Genomic DNA, 23,531 nt, shown 5'->3' on the forward strand with positions numbered 1-23,531 from the left:
GAAAATGCGCACATAGCGCATGGTTAGTCCCCTTTTGTATGAAGATTTTCTTAAGCGTTAAATAAGAACTGTGCTTAATAACACTTTCCAACAAGTATCGTTTGTAGCTTTAATATTAAAAGATATTTATATAAAATTCCACACAAATGGATGTCGTATATATATCCGGCATTTGTCCACATAGGTCATCAGATGGATGCCGGATATATCCGGCGCTCGTATCGAAAGGGTTAAATAACTCCACTTTTAGAGTTATAATGACTTCAACTATAAATTTTAATAACTCTAAAATTAAAGTCGTTACGATAGACTATAATTCTGGTTTTTTAATTAGAATTGCAAAAACAATACGTATTACCATTAATTTTACCCAAAGATACACTTTCTTCCCAGAAACCCCACTTTTGCTACATCGAAGAGGAAAAGACAAATAGTCATCAATTTACAATACAAAACCGCCTCGAAACTATTCCCTGCTGGCTATACCCTTCAACTATACACATATATACCATGGTGACCCCATGGCCAGCAAGAACGCGTCAACAGAGGCAGCGACTGAGCCGCGAGGTACAAAAGTAGAATGCAAAGGTGTGGAGGACCAAGCCCCGGAATCCTTCGGGACCAGCATTTGTCAGTGTCCATTAGTCAGCCTGGCAGGATGACGTTTAACGCGACACAACATTAAAGAGTTGTGTATTTGCGAAGTTAAATGAACCTTGCACCGTGGGCGACGATTGTGCAGCTGCGAGAGTGGCTCCATCTCCCCACTCCATCCACTTCCCACAGTCTCTCGTTACCGCAGGCAGGAGGCGCCTCTTGAGGTGTGCCCATGCGAGAAAACTGTAAGGACCGAAGGTACCAAGTGGAAGAGAACGAGAGGCGAGTTGACCGGGCGTGGATCTTTCGGCGTTTATAAATAAAAGTAACTTCCTTGTCTCCCGTTTTCGACCCACCTTGCGCATTTTTGTCGGGTTAATGGCAGAATATATTTCCTTTAATATATTCTTATACATTTTTTCAAACCATTTTTAGTACTGGCACCTGCTAAAATCACATTGCAAACAAAACCACTTCAAGATGTACATGACACTTCCTCTTACAACATACCCATGTGCCTGATCAGTGGCCAATCATCTCCAATTTCCATTCTTACATCTCTTTTTTCCACAATTTTTGTGTCGTACGATTTTATCATCGCGACAGTTTGCCAAGTACCAACCAACACAGACATAGTCCCAAACGCCAGAAGGTTCCTCCAGCGACACCTGTGCTGCCTCGATTATCACGCCTCGTGCCCGCGCGAGATTAGATTCTAAGAAGTTCTTAACAATCGACGACACCACATTACGCGATGCCTGTTTCCATTTCCGTAGCCCATCGAATTTATAGCACGCCTACGAGGCTATAAATTAGGGACTACTACGGCTTCGTTTGCCTGGATTTATGCGCCATTAACATAAGACAGGTGCGTGTCTCGTTGCACAGAGGGCCACGTTCCGCTGCTCAGGCAGCTTATCCATCGAGAATTAATAACACGTTTCGAAGGAAATCTCGATTCGACATCGTGGCCTTCTGACAACGTGCAATCGCGTCGTCGTGGATTCTAACAACTTAATCGATGGTACCGGATTGCATGATCGATGATCTCACCCGCAGCAGAACCGTGTCACTTGTGTGGTCCACCCTTTGCGTTTTTACCCATAGTACCCCGATGTTGGCCTCCACGTCTTTTACTGTTCCCTTCGTTTTCGCATGGTTTCTTCGAGAGGCCCTCGCATTGTCGCGCAGAAAGAGGAAGAATGAGAGAGCACGAAAATGGCACGGTCGATTTAATTTCTCGCTGATTTGGATTTTCGAAAGGTCTACGTGACTGGTCGTTGGTTGGGCTTTCGACTTTGGAACGAATTCGCGCGAAACCGAATTTTTTCCTTTCGAATTTGGAGGTAGATAGTTTTTGTATTTTCGTTTTCTTTTTTTCTTTTGAAAGCTTCTCGGTGATAGGAATTTAAAAAATTTTAGTGGTTACATTGACCGGTAGTGGAATCTTTCTTTCACGTTTTGTTTCCCTCTGACTTTTCCCCTGCAGCAACTTTGCTTATTCAACTCTAACTAGACTAGAAGAATCTTTGAAGAAATTTTTATTTCTATCTGTAGTAATCTGATACATATCTGTTTAATTTCAGAGACTCTACTGATCTCTATACAACTTTTACTGGAACTAATAAATCATCTAAAATCTCATTTAATAACTTCAACAAATTAATTCATATCTCCTTTTCGATCACTTCAAATTCAAATTCAGAATTGTAACGCACAAAGAAAATACGCTTTTTCAGCTCTATTGCATGAATGTTCATAAAATTAACCGGTTGAACAGGCACCAATGTGTCTCGTCTATTTCGCTTTCCTCTTTTTGTTAATTTCGACAGCCTCACGAGTGACAAGTCGAGAATGAGGCTTTCAAAGCGAGAGAAAAAGAGGGACACGCAGAAATTGACTTTCGAGGGAGCTCTATTATCATCAACCCCATGGACAATATCGTAGCTCAGCGAGACAAGTCGTCACTGTCACTGTGTCGCATGGATCGTCTGTGATCCAGCAAGTAGAGGATAGCGAGGAAAAAAATATTTGAATATGACAGAATTTGAGCAGACCACGATCTCTGTGACTGGCGGAACGAGTTCAATCCCTACGACCTTCTCGCCGTTTGCTAACTTTTATTGGAGAGACGAAATTGACGGCCGTTATTTCAACGTTTCAGATCGACGAACAGATCATTGTACGTATCTGGCAATCACATCAAGTATTTAAAAGTAATAACTCATTTATACATGGATCCCTAATTTTTTTTTTTAATTCAATATTTTTATATCGTAGTATGCAATGGATAACAAATTTGAAATGAAATTCTCCTGTTTGTAGAAATAGGAACATGTTCAATTCAAAATAAAATAAAGATGTCTTAATAGAAAGAAGCTGAATCGATTAAATTATTCTGTAACAAAATTCACATACTATATTTGTGGAAGTTATTAAAGTATATTAAGAAGATACTACGATGAAGTATGTACAAAATATAAAGAATTCCTAAATATATAAAAAAAAATGTTCCATGGCGATTACTTGTCTGCGTCTATCCCAATTTTACCACTACCTAAATCCACACGGACAACTACCCCCACCATCACCTGCAAACTCATCTGAATTTCATCTAAATAAAATCTCCATCCACGAATCATTCCACGTACGTCAATGTATACTCAAACTTATCGTCATCGAACGAGATCGCCACCCAATTCGTTCCTCCACATCCGCCGCCGCCATTGCAGCTGTAACACGACTCTCAACGAATTAGTCGTTGGCGTGGTACGAATAAAGCGATCTCCTATTCCCCTTTCCCTGCGTCCTTTTACCTTACCCTTCGGAAATATTGGTCAAACCTGCCCCACCATGGAGGGTGATCGTCAAAACGGGGGTGGAAGCAGCGCGGTGAAGGGTGCAGATCCGTAAGGGCAACCCCTGCACACGAGCCCGCACCCCGCCTCGAATTACTCACCAGCCTTCCCTTTACCATCCCGTTTTACCCGAAAAATCCAAAAACGAGGGGATTTGTTCGCGTGTGCGGAAGGAGCGTTGCGTGGGGTCGACCACCTCTCCGTCTTTCTCGTCACCCTGCACTCTGCAACCCCCGACGGGACCAGGAGTTGCCCATAACCAGGGCTGCTTTCTCTCGTGCGAGTTATTTCGGATACCGACTCGATATCGATGACTCTTTTTCACCGTGATCGCGAACTTATAGGGTATACCGGTAGATAAGAAAATCGGGGTGCTTTTTCTCTTGGCGGTACTGTGTGAAGGGAGAAAAAAAGGGAGAGGGGGTTGGAAGAGAATAGAGGATGACGAAAATTTATTTTGTCTTTAATTCGAGTTTGGTTCTATTTTCGAGTAGGTTCTTGGTAATTTTAGATGAAATATCAGGTTTGGGTATGTTTGTGGAAAGGAAAACACGAAGCTCGGCAAATTTTTCTGAAGAATAATTTATGGAAAATAATTCGCGATAAAAATAATTCGGAAAAATAATTATGGAAAATAATTCGCGATATAAAAATGTAGCATTAGAAAGATAGAAATTTTCGATCTCTTTATGTAACACTGTTAAAAGGAGACAGAATGCTGGTCAAATTGACCCTCATTAACGAACTGCCATATAGAAGTGCTAGGTTGGCTGGCTATTCTTAAGTATAGGTGAAGTGACCTTCATTATCTCGAAAACAATTGTAATAATATAGTATTCTTAACTTTGCAAAGTATCCTGGTGTGTAGATCATTAGAAAATGTTTCAAAGACGGATCAAGGTCTCCAAACCTAATTTACACAGACCAGCATATTTACTGCACCATAACCCTTATTATAAACATAATTATGCTTTCTATAAATATAAACAAATTTTAAACTGCACATACCTCTGCAATTTTCATTGAATGTAGCAAATTGTAGAGCGCAGGGGATCATCAAAAGAACCTCATCAGAAAACATCAGAGCGTTGAAGGTCCTGTAGCCATACAGCTAAAAATAAAACGAAATTAATATTAGTTAAATCAACTTCAATGTCAATAAATAAAAAAATAAAAAAATATATATATTAAAAAATCAACGAAACGTTAGGAAATGAAAAATTACTGAAAAAAATAAATTATTACGATCAAGATATCCTATCTAGTTAACACATGTGCACTGGCTGGCACTGTTTTAATTACTCAAAATGGCGATTATATCGGTAACCTATAAACACGAATACCCAAAAAGAAATAATATCGTCTCATATTTTCGCAAGATAGTATGTGATATATATTTCAAGATAATATGTTATATTTTTATTAAATACTAGAATTAATATCATGCAAAATATTATAAAAGAAAAAGAAGCGGTAATATATCCATAAAATATTAGAAATACGTACAAATAACAGCAGAATCCCGCAGTACTGCAGAACAGGCGGGTCTCGTAATATAGCATTACCGGTGTACAGTGCGTTAACAAGTTAAGCATCGCGATACTAAGCTCCTGCTATAAAACCCAAACGCAGCGTGGATACAATATCACTTTTCAGCAAAGCGCTTTCTGCAGCTATGGAACTTTGTGATCTGTGCGTTCGTGTTTTGTTTATCTCAAGTATCGGTAAGACTGAAGGGTCACTGCGGTAGAATTCGAACACATGGTCAACTGCACATCGCAATCCGATACAATAACACTTTTCAACGCAAAATCTGTACACCGCGAACACGCTTTGTTTCTCTCGAATGTCAATACGACTGACAGGCACTATGGTGGAAACCGAACTCACAGTCGATTGCACATCGCGACTCGAGACGGTAACGTTTTTCCACGCAAAATCTGAACACCACGATCACGTTTCTTTTACGAATATAGTAGCAAAACTGAGAAGGCTCTGCGGTAGAATCCGAGCATACTCTTAATCGTAATATATGACAGTCTAATACACTGACGCGTTCTAATACGAAATTCGACAACGTGGTCACGGTATGTTTATCTCGAGCATCAGCGAGACTGAGATAGCGCTGCGGTACAGTCGCGCACTGACTTGTGCATTAGTCTAATTTTTATTTGAAATCCAATCAGTATAAAATCCACATAATTAAATCTAACATAATATTTCAATTTTATGTAAAATTTGAACAACTAAATAAACGCTGTATGACGCTGAAACCTGAAACTATTAATTTATAAATGGAATATTACCTAAAATCCTTTTATAATTCGACAAGACTCTGCGTTATGACATCGATCAGTTCTCTACCACGCCACAGCCATTAAAATTAGAAATAGTCCAACGTACTGAAGAACCCAGTGCTGCTCTAGCAGGGATGCCACCGGTCCGCGTCCGGTCACTTTTCTGCTTCCTTAAATCTCTTCACAGGGGTAGCCGAATCACACGTCAAACGCAGAGACAGACGTTTTTGTTACGAAGAGAAGAGAGAAAAAAAAAATATCGTGCGAGTCTCGGGTCGCCGCCGCCACCGCCGATGGGGTGTAAGAGTACGCGGTACAGAGATGAAAGGGGGTGAAGGACGGCAGAAAATGTAGGGTGGTTTTAGGTCCTCCATTCAATTTATCGACGGATTGACAGCTCTGTTAGGCCCTTGTTACGCAGAGGCATGTTACCCTGGTAAAGAGAGCAACAGAGAGAGGGTACCAGAGAATCAGAGAAGGTAGAAAGAGAGGCACAAAGAGGGGTGGACGATTCTAATCGTACTTCTTTCCGTCTTGCATACGTTTCCGGGCAAAAATGGGTAAAAATAGTCCGTTTCGGTGGATGGTTCCGCGACGAGGGTAAAAACCTCGCGTACAGCCCGAAGAATCGTACCCCTAGGAGGATATCCAGCACAACGTCCAGTTAAAAAATAGAAATCTTGTCCAGCATAAAAAACAAAACGAGAAAAATAATTGTCAGTCGTATCGTTCACCATTGAAAAAACCGCCATGGAAAAGAGGAACAAAGAAAAACATTTTTTTGTAGTAATTGAAAAAAAAGAAATTTTCTTTATAGCAGAGGCGGAATCCGAAAAATAGAAATTTTTTCTAGTATAGAAAAACTGGAAAAAAATAATTGTCAATGGTGTCGTTCACAACTATGACAAAATGGCAATGAAGAAAAGAAAAAATATTTCTTTATAGTAGTTTAGAAGAAAAAATCGATAATTTACGTTTATGGAAAGTGAAATATAGAAACTTCCTCTGCTATAAAAAGAATGAAGAAAATAATTATTAATCGTGTTTATAATCATGAAAAATTAGTCACTGAAATATGGAAGAATGCAGCAAATTTCTTCGTGATAGTTTGAAAAGACAATTTTCTCTATCATAAAGAAAATATGTACAAAAGAATTTTAATAACAATTTTTATAACTTTTCTTCGAAGAGAGGAGAAGGAAATAATCGTATCTTTTATAATGATATAATATTTGCCACAGAAAAGACGGAAAGAGAAATGGTAGAATTGAGTCGTTTTCCCGAGGTTCCACAGTTTCATTGAACTTTACCAGAAACTGTGTACCGATGATAAGACGGTTAGTCGAGCACTACAGTCAACTCCAACATGAAAAACGATAGCACGACTGATCTGGAGGAACGTTTGATTAGGATCCCAGTTCATACAAGGCTTCGTTAATCGGACAGTGACGCATGGGCAAAGGCGCCAACGAGCTCAGCTTCTGACGATTGTGGCTGTTTACACGATATTCTTCTGGGCAGATAGATCGTTCCTCGAAGCTTCTTTCGAAGGGCTATCATTTTTTTTTTCTTTTTTTCCTTTTCTTGCCGCGTTTTCCTTTCTCGAAACGGTTGGCGACAAAATGGCACAGTTGACCAATGGTCTCGTCATCTAAGGTCCAATCCAGATCGATGGATCTGGCCTAACCAGGCCAGGTGTGCTTTGGTCAACTGTACGTTCAATTGGCTACCTTGTGCGACCTCCTCACGGACCTTCATCCCCTCTGACCAGTCTTTCACGAGGAATCCCGGTTTAATCGGAACTCGCGAGTGGACGACGTGGTGGAAACACGAGGGGATCTTCGGTAGTTGAAGAGGAAATTTGGGGTGCGTCTATCCGCTTAGAGAACGACGCCAACCAGCACGGGAATAATTTCTTTGTGCATCTTTGAGAGTATCGATATGCCTAGGATGCGAGGATATACACATGGTTTTGTATGAAGATCCAATAGGTACAGTTTTTCTGTGCCTTTTTAGGTCAGGGATTTTTTACTGGCTGGCAAAGGAAAATATCTGGATTTTTTCATGGTTTAAAGCTGGTGGTAAACTGATGTATGGGTACCGAAAAATTGTGCAATCATTATAAATTTTGTAAATTTTTAATTAAAAATAAACCGGTAGAAAATGTATTAGGTGTATATGTCTATTAGAAATAATAAATGAAGTGCCTGAGTAGTGAGAATAGGTATCATATAGTTATAATTTGTTCTTTTGTTTAATTGTTATGAAACACTTGTTAGTTATTAATAGGTAGATCTTTAATAAAATTGGAAATGAAGAAGTGAATTATTAATAATTTATTGTATTTTATTCTTTCGTTTTGTCTGACAACTTTATTGCTGTAATTATTTCTTTGGTAGCGAACAAAGGAAAACATCTGAAATGTATCCAAGATTTGAGATCCATATAAAATTAATATTAAATTTATATATAATTTTTGAAGATTTCTATAATTATTGCAAATGTAAATTTTACATATAGTATTTGGGTACTGAAGATAAGTGTATAATCATTTCTTTTTTTATTAATATAGTGATAAGTATATTATTAATAAAAGTGTTCATGAAATAGTAAGCTATTAATAATTTGCTATATTTTCTCTTTTTCTTTGCCTTCATGTGGCAACTTTGCTTCTATAAAGCTCGGGAAACTTAATTCATGTGATGAACTTTCTGTTTGAAATTTTTTTATTTATATATTCTCCTTATCAGAGGCAGCTTTATAGTAATGTATAGCTACGGTTCACCTTCGGACCTTAAGTTCCATACTTCCTGTTCTTTTTTCCATAATTATTCCTGCTAAATCTTATATAACTTTGAAATCGTACTATCTTGCTGCATTCTTCATTTCTCAAAACAGTCGAGAAATTCACTTATTAATTTACCAAGAAACAATTTCGTTAATAGTTTTCACCTACTTCTTCGCTGACAGTCTCTAAGGTATTAGAAGCAAACTTTAAACCTACTCTGAATCTCCCAACGATCCTTATTCTCTCTTAACCCTTGAAAATCAAAATTCAAAGAAACACTTAATATGCACCGACAGTGAACAAGGTCGACATAGCTGCAAAAAGAAAAAAAGAAAGAGGAAAGTCTTTCCTAGACCAGCTGGTGTGTCCAGCCACATCTCTTCGGGTCTATTCGCACACCACATGTTTCGTCAGTGGGTGAACACGAAATTAATACGGGATCGGTATTATTAGGCCTGGTCATTAGGTGGTATCGGAACCGGATGATTAGACGTCTACGTAATAAGGTTGCGCTAAATTCTGCTTGATCGATAATGAGAAAATAGCCGGCCAACAATCCCGTGTTTGGACCACACGCTCCTCCTATCTCTATCTAAGGGTCAGGCAAACACGTCGTGGCGCCCATTTGCGCCGTGAAAAACGTAATTGTTTCGACGACAGCGGTTTTCGACCCGGGACTTTAGCCTGGCTCTCTAATCGACCACTTTTTACATTATCGACAGATCACGCGGTTTATCAATGAACTCCCATTAGTCGATCCCTAAATATTGGGTTTGAATGAATCGCGCAGTTTCAAGTGAACTTCGCTGATTATAAGTCCCTTGTGTGCTTCAAAGAGAACTGATAGGAGTGCTTGAAAGTTAATTCTGTGGGATATTCTTTTTATTTTTTAAAAGATTCTGTAACTGTTATTTATCAGTGTACTCTGTGATGTTTTGTTATTGTAACATATACCGATAATTAGGTAATCATATTTTTAACTTTTTTAATTTTATTTTATTCATCTTCTTATAATTTTAATTTTCTACTTTTATTTTATTTACTCACATATTAATATCCTACTCCATTTTATTGTAATGCCGTTATTATACCAATTAAATATTTAATATATTGGTTGTAATAATTAATACGATAATCATAATTATTAATTCCTAATCCCCAAATCAAAATGAGAAACTACAATCTTCCTTGAGAGAAAAGGAAACTTGTTACCACGTGGAGTCAATATATCCCATACCACGTCATTAACCATTGAAAATAAGACTTTTACAGATTAAATACAAATATTCTTCAACGTACGAGAAATCACCTAATCATCAGAAACACGACTCTCATTTCTCCCAAATTAAACATTCTTTCTCCGATAACATACCTCTGTTACCAAAATATAAACTTCTATCACTCTCTCCCTCTCTCGCAGAAACCGCTCAAAGATTCTACATTTCATTCTCGTGTGATCCAAGTACCATCTATAAAAAGTACAGGTGTTTGCTGGCAGTTGCAGGAGTAGCACCGAAACCGTGGAAAAATTCCGTGATATAACGAATTTTCCTCGAGGCAGATGAACGCCGGAAGATTCCGATCGACGTCACCGTTGCAAGAAGATGGAACAGCGGTAGCTTCAATTATCCTAGATGGCATATTTAAATACGTGGAAAAAGCTTGGCTCTGAGATTCTTATCTGCTGTAACGGTCACCGATCGAAAAAAAGGAAAAACGTCCACTCGAGAGAGGCAACCGAAATTTCTCGAGCTGACTCGAACAGTTCTTTGTGGCGAAACCGTGACCAACGGTTGCTCGTCAGCCGCAGATCAAGATATCGATTTAATCTGTAGCACTGCTTCCTATGTAAAGCGGTTGCTGGCTGACAATGGGCAGATTTCAAGGTAGATTGGTTTGCATAAATTGGACCAACACGAGTATCCGAGTTTCCGTTAGGATTTCCGTTCCACGTGAAAAAACCATCGCAAAAACTGGCCGATCCGTTGCTTCCGCATACGTGATGTTTAACTTCCACCAGTTTTCTGTAATTTCGTGCTGAAATTTTCGGCTTGGATAATTTTCGAAGATGAAATTTTGTAGATAACTTTTTAGGAATGTTTTTTGGTAGTTAGAAATCTTGTGTGCGACCACTGTCGAGGATTTGGGGACATTTAAAGATATCGTGAAGAGAATGTACCTACTTTTATAATATCGAATTTGTTTATGGAACATTAATGACAGTTGTAATTTGACGTATGGTGTGTTTTAATATTGCGTTGAAAATAATTAGAAGTGAAAATAGATAGTCTATTTTTTTATAGAATGGTATTAATGTTGCTATCACTGTACGTCTATTGCAAAATTTTTGTATCGTAAATATTATTTAATTAATAGTATTTAAATATCTTGCAAGTGTGAATCATATCTTGTTCTTACGGAGTTACAACAAACAACGGGACACGACCATGTTATTCGATGGAGGAATCGTAAAAATGTGAAAACAGAACACGAAACAAGTAACACCGCGTATTTTTGTCTCGTGTCGGAGACGAAACGTACGTTACTTTTGCACAGCTCGTTGGATTATCGAGATTATAGAGGACTAGTTTGTTTACACCTTTCCACGACGAACGGAACAGATATTTTTGGAGAACATCGAGCCGAGTATTAACGGGAATCGGTCGAACGTGTCGCTTTGTCTGCGTAACACGAATCGAAGGAAGGAAAAAAGCATCATGACCACAAATAAATCGTGAATAAAACTAAATCGCGATCGTTATCCGAAAAATAATTATCGTTTTATAACAAACTCTTTACCGGAAAAATTATTACATATGAACTGAGTGGAGTGTGAAGATAAAATAAATGAATAACAATTAAATACAATAGTAGGAAATAAATCCACAAATAGGAATTAAATAGGAGGCAATACGAAAACAATTTTTGAAAATAACGACACTAAGATTGACCTGTATCTAATCGCAGCTCCACGTGTTACGGAACACCCTGTATGTACTACTTTTATAATTATACAAATTTCCGAATAAAAATAGAAAAGTGACACTAAAATCGATCCGAATAGAAACAGAAAAATAACGATACTGAAATTCCTATATATAAAAAGAAGTAACCGACTCTACTCATCGTTCCAACGATTGCACAACACAGATCGATAGGTAATCGGTCGCCACGGGCACGGCAGAAATCCTCTTAAGAAGGACCAACGAGCTACATCGTGCTTTTTTTCTCTCGCCAAGGATCAAACGCAAAGCCTCTTATAACTTTACAACGTAAATATCCGACGGGTCCCATCCGCGACCGGCAGCGCCTCCAGCGGCGGATCGCTCACGTAACTCGGTCGTCCGCCATGTCACCGGGGGTCGCAGCGCGAAAAAATGGCCCCCATTCGGAAATCTAAATCATCTGGCAAATCTAATTAAGAGATTAAAAGCGACCTTGAAGACTTACAGACAATACAACACGTTTGTTCGAGCGAGAATTCAGTTTCACAGGTCATCCAGTTTTTAAAACGGCAAAGGCGAAAAGGTGGGCCATTATTTGTTAGTAGCATCTTCATTCGAGGAAAATCGTATAAAGGTGTGCAATATAATCGGCCCTGTTCACCGGCGGTGGAATCATCAGAATTCCAATTTCGTTTTGCGTACACCAGGACAGGGAGACGAGGACCATTGAAAAGCGTCGTTTTCCGGAAGACCCTCTATATTTTCGTACCTGATCATTTGCGCTCGTAAAATTATAAAAGTTCGAACAGCCCCCCAATAAGTCTGTTTGCCCTGGATATTGGCGAACGTCCTCGATGAAGAGGGGTCCCGACAATTTTACGGCCCCCTCTTTTGTGCGAAACTAGAGCAATCCTCGTAATTTTAATTGCCGGTACTACTCTCGTTGCACGTTCCTCGTGTTCTCCAATTTACCTACGCTGTGCTTTCCCGAGGTGAAAGTCTAGGGCGTATATACAGAGTGTCCGATTTATATGTCAACGTGTCAATGTTTTCGGAATTGTATGAGTAGGAGAAAGTATTTTAGACGGTTGATGGAGATGTGGTGGAACAGCAGAGTGGTTTGAACAGCCCTGTGAACGAGACGCTGCAATTTCGAAATATAAATATTTTTAAATCATCGTTAGAACATTGTTCATTTGTGTTTAGCGTGTGTGGAAAGCTCTTTGATTTGAAGGCTTAAATTTTCGAAGCATATATTTTTTAAATACTTTTTTTCGCTTCTTTACTACTCACTCTGGATTTGACATGTCGACATGTTCCCTAATGCACGCACATCGTGTATATAGTAGTTGAGTATGAAAATAGCTTTGCAAAGAACAGTCAACCAATCAGTTTAAAATCTTCCAATAATTAAACATCTCAAAAGTAATTCAACATTGACCAGGAAAGTATGAATCAAAAGACACGAGTCCCCGTTGAAAAACTTAAATATGACCTTCGCTAAGTCCTCAAGATTATCGAAAGGCTAAACAAGTATCACGATATTTATCTCTATCACCTACATTTCCCAACATATTGACACGTTCCCAGATAAAACGAACACACTGTATACAACCCTCAGTGTCAACGCCGCGAGTTGAACAAAGACAACGACACCGGAGGCCAGAGCCGTGACCCTAACAACATTGCCCTGTAACTTTTAACATCAGGATTCGTGTACAGTGGAAGGTTCGACAACCCTACGGTCCGTTTTACTGCCAACGAAATATTGTCTAGTCGTTAGACTATTTTGGAGCATATTTTTAACAACCATCGTTCCGAATTTCCTACCTATCTATTACATACAGTCTGTAGGCACCGTCATTCTCGCAGGGGAATTTTTGTTTTCCCAGAATCATACATCCGGGTACGAAGCGAGAATAATCGACGTAGAGAGCCAGGGAACACGAGAAAGAGATCGTGTTACCATGTTAACCCGAACACCGTGGCAAACTGCCCTGGCTCTCTTCCCTTTCGCGTTGATCCACGAGCTCGTAGCAGGTATTCGAAAGGGTTACAAGCCTCATCTAATGCACAATGGCCAGCACCAGGTAAAGGCTAACGCTTTCACGTCGGCCAAGGGTTAAGTATCGTAATAATTGCCAATAATCTCGTCATTGTAAACAGTTTTTCCTCGTCTCTGACGGTCGACGGTGCATGCAGGAGACTAAAAAACATCCCTTTTCTGTTTGCACGCTTTATCTCAGCTGCTACGAGGATTGCATAATATTGTTATAGTAAAGAGATTTGGCGTATTTGCTAACCCTTCTGGAACTCTAGGGTAGGATTAAGAATATTCCGTTTCCTCTTTTTTTTTCTTTTTCTCTTTTTTTTGTGTGGACTTAGATATTTGTGGTGAGGGAAGAGAATTATTGGGGATGATAATTGTTCATCGATGTTGCACGGAATTATTGAAAAATTTGAGATTGCATAATGAAGATCAATGAGGTGCTGGAATTTATATGTATTGTTAGGTGAATCCCTTTTTTTCGACAATCCCGAAGTTTGCTCGCAATTTATATAAAAGGCACCCTATACCTGTGCACTTTTTCACAATATTTTGTCAGGCTCGTGTACAGAAGTACTCTGGCTGTGCTCAATCTTTTTTTGGCGTGCCACCCCTTCGATGGCCTCCTGATGCAGTATTTAAGAATTTTACCTCAGATAAAGGCTCTAGAATTGGATAATTTGTCGTTGCTTATAGACACGATGTTATATTTGTATCTATTGTATTAATGCTTTAGTATCAGAACTAATGATTGAGGAGTAGACGTATCTTTTGAGAAACAATTGAGTTATTTAATGGAAAAGGACACGCGTACCAAAGTACTCTTTCTTACTTTTCATCGGAGTATTTACTACTTAATAAAAGATATAGTATTTAAAGTGAATTTCTGAAGACAGATATACTTCTGTAACAATTTTAAAATATTTATATACCCTTTTCCCATCAATGGTTCCAGCTACTCCCACTGGTACCACATTGCGATATTTTATGTTTCCTATCTTATTTTCCCGCATTTTGTTTTATTTTAAAAAGACCATGTAAAATTTCTAAAATTAAACAAGGTGTAAGGGCTACATTTTTACAGTAATTAACCAACAAATACACGGAAAGGACCATATCGTTCCAGTGTAAAAAAATGAAACTCGACTTGATCGCGGGAGCATCCCCAAAACAATTTCTATTATCGCCTTTCAGCAGTCCCAGTACACGTATCTAAACATCCCGCCCAAAACTGATCTCAAAACTCAACGCCATACATCCACGAAAAAAAATATTTGAAAAATGCACACCAACTAGGAGGGAGAAAAATCTGTCGCTGCGCTAATTCACCGACCACGCATCGTGATTCCGTCTTTCAATCTCTCCGTGCTGATCTTTCGTCTCCCTTCCCATCTCCTGGTATCTCAGATCTCTGTCTCTATCCGCAGGACGACACGGACTGCAGAAGTGGGGATCGTGCCCTCGCGAGCGTCGTATCGAACACACTTATACGCCGGGCCGAGCATAAGTGCGCGCGTGCACACACCTGAAGGGCTGCGACTACACGAGGGCATTCTTCCTAGTTTTTTATCGTGCACGAGCGTGTGCGGCGGTCCCGTAAGTTTCTGGCTGCAGGCACGCGCAGCGCACGCCCGACACGGGGCAGGTGAGAGGAGGAGAACGCGCGAGAAGGAGAGAGAAAGCGTGTCTCGTAGTTTTCACTCTCGAGTGGGATAAAGAAGGAAAGGAAAAAACTCTACCCTGGGGGTTACGATGTTGGAACAGGACAAGAGGAGTGGGGGGTGTGTCGACAGAATTCGTTTTTCCGTAAAAAACAGTGGGAGCTCTGTGCTTTTTCGGCCATTGTGCCGTCGAACACGTAGCGCGTTATCGTTACACGGAAGTCGCGAACGACGAGAAATCCACGCGCAGTGCAGCCACGATACCGCGCCGCGGCCCGCGTAAATTGCATTGTTCGCCGCGCGAGTTTGATTCCGCGGACTGAAAGGGACACGATACCTGGGAAACGTGTAGAGGAAGCATGAACGAGCGAGTACCGAGAGATTTTTCTTTTGTTTTCCTTTTTATTTTTTACTTTTTATTTATTTATTTTTTTTTTATTTTTCTTTGGTTGGTTGATAATATCAGAGGACGATTGGACTAAGAAGAATATTTGTAAATGTAATTCGTACGATTTGGTTTCTGGGGAAATTGTATACTTGCCTCCGACACGCCGTATGAATAAACATGTATCGTGTCTGCACTCGTAATCAGTGGATGTGTCGTTCGATACATATTTAATGTCACGTGTAGTGTATCGTAGCGACAGCGAGCTTCAAAGGAGACGGGAGCAGTTCGTAGACACGGTACTTCGCGATGCGATCCTTATCGACCGCTGGTGAATTATTGAGAGCGGTGTTAAAGTCCCACGAAACCCGGACATAAGCATGCAGCGACACGGAGATTTACGAATCCGAACCGTAAGGCCACGATAAGACAGTTTGAACGGAAAAAAATGCTGTACGAAACGATTTCCTTCGCAAACTCCACCCTTTACGTTTCACCTAGTGACGCTGAAGCAAGAATATGCATTAAGAAAATGAGTATCGCGCCGAAAAAGAATCGCTTTTTGTAACAATCTTCCTTTACACTCTTCGCCTGATTTTTGTCGTTCCCTACACTCGTAAACGCCCCCCACCCTTAAAGATCACGGTCGCAGGTTCACTCTGTCTCGTTGTTTCTCGTTTGCTCTCTTCGGTTCCCTTTCTAACGCGCTTCATCTTCGTTTGTCTTCTCTACCCGAGTATCTTCTCTCTCGCGCTACCCTCAACGTCTTCCAGTCGATCCATCTTCGTCTAACGCGCGCCGCCACTCGCTTTATCCCCCTACGAGGCACGTTTCTGCAACTCGCGCATCCAGGGTTGCGATTCGAGAGGGTAGAGAAGCCTGGCGAGGGTGGGGATAAAGAGACGTAGTGGGGAGGCCGAAACCGAAGGGTGGGGGATGTTTGACTACAGTGAGCGCGACTCGATTGTCAGTTAGTATTGGGTTAGGTCAGCCCAGAGTAACGTCGTTGGTTGTCGTCGTTCTTCGTGGTCGGACGGCGACGTTTGTTGTTTATAGTAGAGTAGTAACACGTTTTTACGTACCTTGTTTCCTCTTCTGTTTTTTTTTTTTTTTTTTTTTGTTCATTTCTCTTCGCTTGCTTGGTTCCGCGGGACACGCGCCAGTTCCTCACAGGACGTCGACAGAGCCGCGAGTCATCAAGAAAAAATTCGTAATTCGTCACAAAGAGAATTCGGTGATCTCCGCGTGGTCTCCCGTCGATCGTTTTCCCGACAGAAGGAAGAGTTAGTCGCAGAAGCTTTGGAAACAGGAACACATCCGGAAGCGATATTCCGTTTCGTTCGACCACGCTGTTTGTGCAGTGCCGCTGTTTGTTAGGTTATACGTATACGCGCTCATCTGTATCTCGTTCCCTGCTATCGTCGGAAGTGATCGCATTGTGCAGAGAAGTGGATGGAGTGTCATAGTGAAAACACGCAGCACGGATCGTAGAATGGCACTGTCTTATCTTCAAGAGGCGCAGATTAACGCAGGTACGTTCCAACCGCCACTCGTGAACCCACCCACTTCAAATAGAACACCCATCGACGATTGCGTCGGACGTGTAACGCAATCGCGACTCGAACGTTTATTTCGTCTTTCTACGTCAGACAAACGGCTGATCCATAAATATGTATTTCGGTGAAGTTCGTCACACGCATCGCATCCGGTCGGAAACAAAAGGGACTCGCGGTTTCTCATGTCACATATGTTTTGACACACGAACTTCTCGTTGGTTTATCCGACGACCGATGACCCGATCGCATTATTTATCGCATTTCGCGAGATGAATTGTCGGCATGAAGACGAACGTGTAAGGTTTTCTAGTTTAGGGGACACGCTAGTGACACTGGCCCATCGCCAAAGTCTAAAAGCGCTCGTGGCGACACGCTCGTGTTGTGACACATTGTAAACATCGATAAGCCAGAAAGACGTGAAATTACTCGACGGAAGGGAGAGGATAGGGAAAACGAGAGTCGACGAGTTTCGCGGTTGCAACCGTCCGAAAATAGCAACGCTCCCGTGTGATTGCAACGAGAATGCTCGGAAACGCGAAGTGCGCGGCCGCTGACGTTCACCGCGATCACCGCGGTCGCGTTTTCTAGGTTATAAACAAAGCGCGACGTATATTTGGCGGTGGCGCGCGCGCAATTCATTCGCGCATTTGACTAACGTGGTTGGATTAGAAAATCGAATCGAGAATCGATTAACGAATGATGAATCGCGTGCATGGTTAATAGATAAACAGAAATTTCATAATATTCCATCGAATCTTTTCGATAATGTTCGATCCATTGGCAACGAATCGTGTAGCTTCTATTAAAAATGTTACAAGAAATGTATTTCTATAGGGATATGTAGCTACATCCATTTCCTAACGTTTGTATTGTCATCAAATACTATTTTACGCCAATTTTACTCTTTTACTCTTTTTATGTATCACATGTATAATATAATCTACAAAGCGTTTAAACTCAAACGACATCAAACTAATACAACTAACTAAAAGTACTAAGCTAAAAAGTACTGAAATATATGTAACCTAAAAAATTATTGTGTTCTGGTACCTTAGTATCAAACCGTATCGAAATCTTATTACTAGATATATCTCTCGAATATCACTAAAACTAACGTGTAGGCATAAAAATATGTATTTCAGTGGAAAGTTAGTCCTTTAATCGTAAAAGTTCGAGAACCTACGGGTCTCCCATTCGTTTTTGAATTCGCGTTCGGCGTACCGATAAAGAAGCCTCACGGCAGAGAAGAAATTTTTATTCGGACCTAAGGGAAAGGGATTCGGAACGGAATATTGGGGTTGCGACCAATTAGGGAAGGGATGCGAGCGGGGGCGGTACTCCTGGTCGTGTTGCCGGGAAACGGCGATTGTAGGCTGTAAGAATCTTAGGCCACGTTAAGGGAGTTTTAGGGTAGAGAAGAAAGAGAATAGATCTTACGCGCCCTTATTGATTCAACGGGTCTCATTACGGTCCCTCTTCTAAACGGTCCATTAATTAGTAAGTGGCGGGTGAGCATGGCCGGTTGATTCATTGTTTTCTTAAATTAAACTTCGCCTCATCTCGCATGTAGATTACGAGAGCCCCGTTAGAAGTGCCGAATAATTACAATTATCTTGAAAGACGATTTATCTTTCCCCGAACAAGTAGCAAGATCTTGCTGGGGAACGATCACTCTCAAATGTAAATGCATCGTCGAATTATTTCATCGTTATCATAATTCCCTTGCATCCGCTAATTTCGTAAAGAGAGCCTCTTATTAATTCAATTACCCCGTCGAGCCTCGTCGATCACGCGGATAAGCAATCATTGGAAGGTGTAACCCTAATACGAGGGTTGCTCTTTTTCGAGAAAGTTAAAATTATCCTCCATAACATTTTCTTTACCGAAATCACTCCATCCACAAAACGAACGAAAATCTCCACCTTGCTGAAAACAAAAAGGAAAAAGAACCAATTACCAGTTAATTCCCTAAGTTCCAGTATCACGTTTCCCAAACCAAATACCCCAAATTTGTTCCCAAAATTTATTGATCTACCGCGAATGTCTTCCATGAAAAAATTTCTTCCTTCTCCCCGAAAAAGCACGTGGAGAACTCCGCGGAATGCAGACACGGCTTGCACTTTCACAGAGTCGTTGGCCTCAAGTCGAAGAGAGGCGGGTACATCGCGGTGACGTGGGTGGGAAGTCGAGGCTTATGAATGAACCGTGCCGTACGAGAGTGTGAGTGAATGGAGGAGGACCGTGGTTCTCGCTCACGTGTGAGCAACGTGTGTGGGAGGGCTCCGAAAGAGAGACGAGGAGTAGTATAGCAGCGCACGGTGGTGCAAGCGAGATGAAAGACGCACGCGGGAGAAAAGATCGCCGTACCATTCCGTACACGTACAAACGCTCGTCCTTTTTCGCGCATCGTACGCGCGTCTCCCGTAGCCAACGGGCCACACGTCGCGATTTGTTGTGAAATGCGGCGCTATTCGTCAGAACGTCGGCTGAGTTGCGGAAATCTGTCTCAGAGAGATTTGATACTTTCTTCGTCTGCTTCATAGTAAGGTGGTCGCCAGACTTTTAGATACTCCTGTTTTATTCGCGGCACATTAATCTCTGAGAACTTGGAAAATTGTAGCTCTGGTACATTCTTCGGGTATTAGCGTCTTTCCAGAAATTGCAAGTTATTGAAATTAAAAATTGAATTTGTTTTTGTAATTAGAAGATATCTTTCATAATTTTTGTAGTACATATGTATTGGAGCTTGGTGGAAAGTATGATCGAGTAATGGATTGCAATTAATCAAATGCACTTAATAGAACGGAGTACATCTGTTAAAAATATTAAGGAAATTTCTTCTAGTGGTAGTGTAAATAATGGTACTATTTATTTTCATTTCTAAGTACGGTTTAGTTGTCTTTTACATGTGTAATTCCTTAGTATAGAACAAATTGTATTCGAAAGAAACCACCCACAGTGAACTTATATTCCTCTAAAAGCATCAAGGAATTTCTTTTATGTAGTCGATGAGTACTTATGAACAATTCAACCATCTCTAATATAGTAATTTTCCTGCATATGACGTATTGTAATTAGGAGAACCCAGCCTTAGTAAACCTACATGTATTCCTCTACTAAAAATACCAACGAAATTTCTTATGTACAAGTAATAATACTATTCACGTCAGTATTTAAGACCAGTTTGGTTCTCCTTAATATACCTAATTCCTAATTATGCAACTAATTACTATGCAAAGAGATCAGACTCACCTATTATGAGCCATGAAATTGAGAAATGTTAATTAACCTTCTTACATATAGTCGCTATAGGAACACTTTAACTATACCTAATATACGCGAAAAGACAGGAGTTAAACTTCCACTAAAAATCTAATCAATGATAATAAAAAGCACAGTTTCTTATATATCCAACATCAATCTTAATTCTTTCACCAGAAACGTAATTGATAATAACAGAATTTTTTTATTCCCTTATTCCAGGACTCTTAACCGGGCAACACCTCGATATGAAGCAAGAATCCGAGAAGCAGCCGCTCTCGCCGCCACTGAACAATAACACGTCGCAAGTGATGTTCCCTGGCATGGGTAGCACAGCGGCAGGCCTGTCTATGCTCACCCCGCAGCAATTACTCGCCGCCAGCAGAACGGCTGCACTGATGGCCGCGGGGATTCCCGTGTCACTACACGCGACTCTAGCCGCCAGCCCGTCTCTCTACAGACACCATCAGACCTTGTTCGGCAGCTGGGCTCCACCCACCGCGTCGTCGCCACCGTCGCCGCTTCATCACTCGCCCGGCCCTGTGTCGCCTGCGTTAAGCACCAAGTCCACGTCCCGCCGCGCCAACAACACGGTCACGAACAATAATAACAATAACAATAACGTGGTGAGCAGCAGCGGAGACAGGATCACGAAGAAGGGTCAGGCTGCTAAGAGGAAGACGCAGAAGTCGAAGGTGGATAGTGTGCAACCGTCGGTTGAAGGATCGGCACCGCTCAGTCCACCTACCTCGGTCAGCCCCGAGGCGGGCAAGGACGGCAGGGACAAGGTGTTCACCTGTGGAGTGTGCTCCAGATCGTTCGGGTACAAGCACGTGCTGCAGAACCACGAGCGCACGCATACCGGGGAGAAACCGTTCGAGTGTCCGGAATGTCACAAAAGGTGAGTCCAGAGAGTGAGACTGGTCCTTGTTGTACTTGGGTGTCGAGGTAGTTGACTCATACCGAGGAGTCTGGGGATATCTTGCGAGACGCATTAAAAGTTGCTTTTTTTTTGGAAGTTATTTTTTTGTTACGAAATTTTAGAGTATGAGAGTATTCTTTAGGGTTATAAAATCTATGAAAAAATGTAACTTTGATATGTTAATAAATGAAGGAACTCGAGGGATAGGATGTATAGTGATGAATTTTCTACTGGTGATCAGTGATTCTGGAATTAAAAGATCAGGGCTAAATAAAATTTAATATTCGTTAAATATTCAATATTAGAATGTTATAGTAATAATTTAAATTACGAAACGTACTATAATACGTATAAACAATTGTAGTTCGTAATATTAATCTGGGCAACCACGTTGACGCGTTCAGCATTGTGTGCGTCATCGATGACGCACGATAAGAATGAAAGATAAGGGTTTCATACTTACAAAAATCCAAGTGCCAATAACTAGGTAGTACAACTACTTTTCTCTAATCAAATATCTCAATGTAACTTTCTTGCTTGATCTTAAAGTTTTATCGAAAGTCTCGATCGTAGTACGACACCTAACATGTTAAATCAATGTTATCCAGGAACAAAACTTCTTTGCGTGGTTGTAGAAGTTGGTAGCTGAAGATTGGAAAACGAACGTGCTCGAGTTCGTATTTCTTGCAGATAACGTAGCATTAGTTAGCTTTTCCACAGTTTGATAAAGAGAGCTTCGGGGGTTAGGGAACTTTGGTCGCCACTGTAGTTCTGTCCGAATCGATTGGTTACTCGAAGCAATTCAGGAATAAATATCATCGTGAATTCCTTAACATTGTCGCTTCTTTACCCTATTTCTTCCTTTTGAGTCTACATTACGCCACTGTTGCTCATTCGAACAGTCGAGATGGAAATCTGTGGACATAAAACGGCAACTACAGATGAAAGACACATTAATATCCCTAAAATTTCATTGACACATCTATACTCCATGAACTTAGATTCTAGGATCAGATGCATCACCCCATGTAACCTACGTAATAATCCTTAGGTCCTTCATTAAGAAATGAGGCGTTGATAAAAATATCAGGCTATTTGAGAACTCTTATAATGATCTTAGAGAAGCTGAACTAAAGAAATCTTTGCTCTTTTACGTTACAGATTTACACGGGACCATCACCTCAAGACCCACATGCGTCTGCACACTGGTGAGAAACCGTACCACTGCAGCCACTGCGACCGCCAATTCGTGCAGGTAGCCAACCTACGCCGTCATTTGCGCGTGCACACAGGTGAGCGGCCGTACGCGTGTGAGCTGTGCGCCGCCAAGTTCAGCGACTCGAATCAGCTGAAGGCTCATCTGCTCATACACAAGGGCGAGAAACCATTCGAATGCGAGCACTGTCAGATGCGGTTCAGACGGAGGCATCACCTGATGCATCACAAATGTGGCACAGGGATGAACGCCTCTGGCCAAATCTCCAGATCTCAGGTCGCCTCCCCTTCACTGGCGAGCGACGACCTAGACGAGGACATCGACATAGACATCGACGTGGAGATGGAGGAACCAGATGCAACGTCGCTGATCAGCAGAAAAACGAACGCCTCTGTCAGACCAGCTCATCGTCAATTACCTAGTCCTGTCGTCAGCACCTCGATGCCCATGCCGCTGAATCTATCCGGAATCCCTGTGGATCTGCCGGAGCAGACGGAACCGGAAGACCTGTCCATGTCCACTGGTATGCACAGGCCCCACTCTCAGTCGAACAGCAGCGGCGACTCGCCTCTGAGCCGTAGCCCCAGCAGTGACACCATCCACGAGGAAGACGAGGAGGACCTGGACATGTCAGAGATGTCCAGTCCCAACATTTTCCTTCAGAACCACCGCAACAAATACGCGCATCACTTCGCATCCCTTGGAAACCCCGCCGCGGCTAATGTTGGCCATGCGTCCTAGTGGAGTCTTTAGGGGTACGTAGACATAGCTACGTAGAAAAGCCACCCTGTACTTTCACTCGGTTTGACGCGTCTACCCAGACAAAAAGCATTGCTCCAAGCAGTTTGGAGTGGTGGAAAGAAAAAAATAGGGAGGGGGGTGGAGAGAAGGAGAAAGATACGCAGTTTCTCGTTTATTTTGGGTAGCAAGGCGAATCGAGCCTGGGCAGGCTCACGAATCGAATTGAATCCTCACACTGAATCCTCCACGCACCGGTT

The 23,531-nt window shown here is 41.3% G+C and overlaps 1 protein-coding gene across 1 annotated transcript; it reads left to right on the forward strand.

The window, feature by feature from the left end:
- The first annotated feature begins 17,004 nt into the window (after positions 1–17,004).
- Kr (krueppel) lies at positions 17,005–23,274 on the forward strand. Its single transcript, XM_017901585.1, has 3 exons — positions 17,005–17,110; positions 20,618–21,296; positions 22,479–23,274. The coding sequence occupies exons 1-3, from the start codon at positions 17,071–17,073 to the stop codon at positions 23,272–23,274; spliced, it is 1,515 nt and encodes a 504-aa protein (XP_017757074.1). The 5' UTR covers positions 17,005–17,070.
- The last annotated feature ends 257 nt before the right edge of the window (positions 23,275–23,531 follow it).

This window comes from Eufriesea mexicana, unplaced genomic scaffold (assembly GCF_001483705.2).
Source record: "Eufriesea mexicana isolate 0111107269 unplaced genomic scaffold, ASM148370v2 scaffold474474821, whole genome shotgun sequence".
Lineage (NCBI taxonomy): Eukaryota > Metazoa > Arthropoda > Insecta > Hymenoptera > Apidae > Eufriesea > Eufriesea mexicana.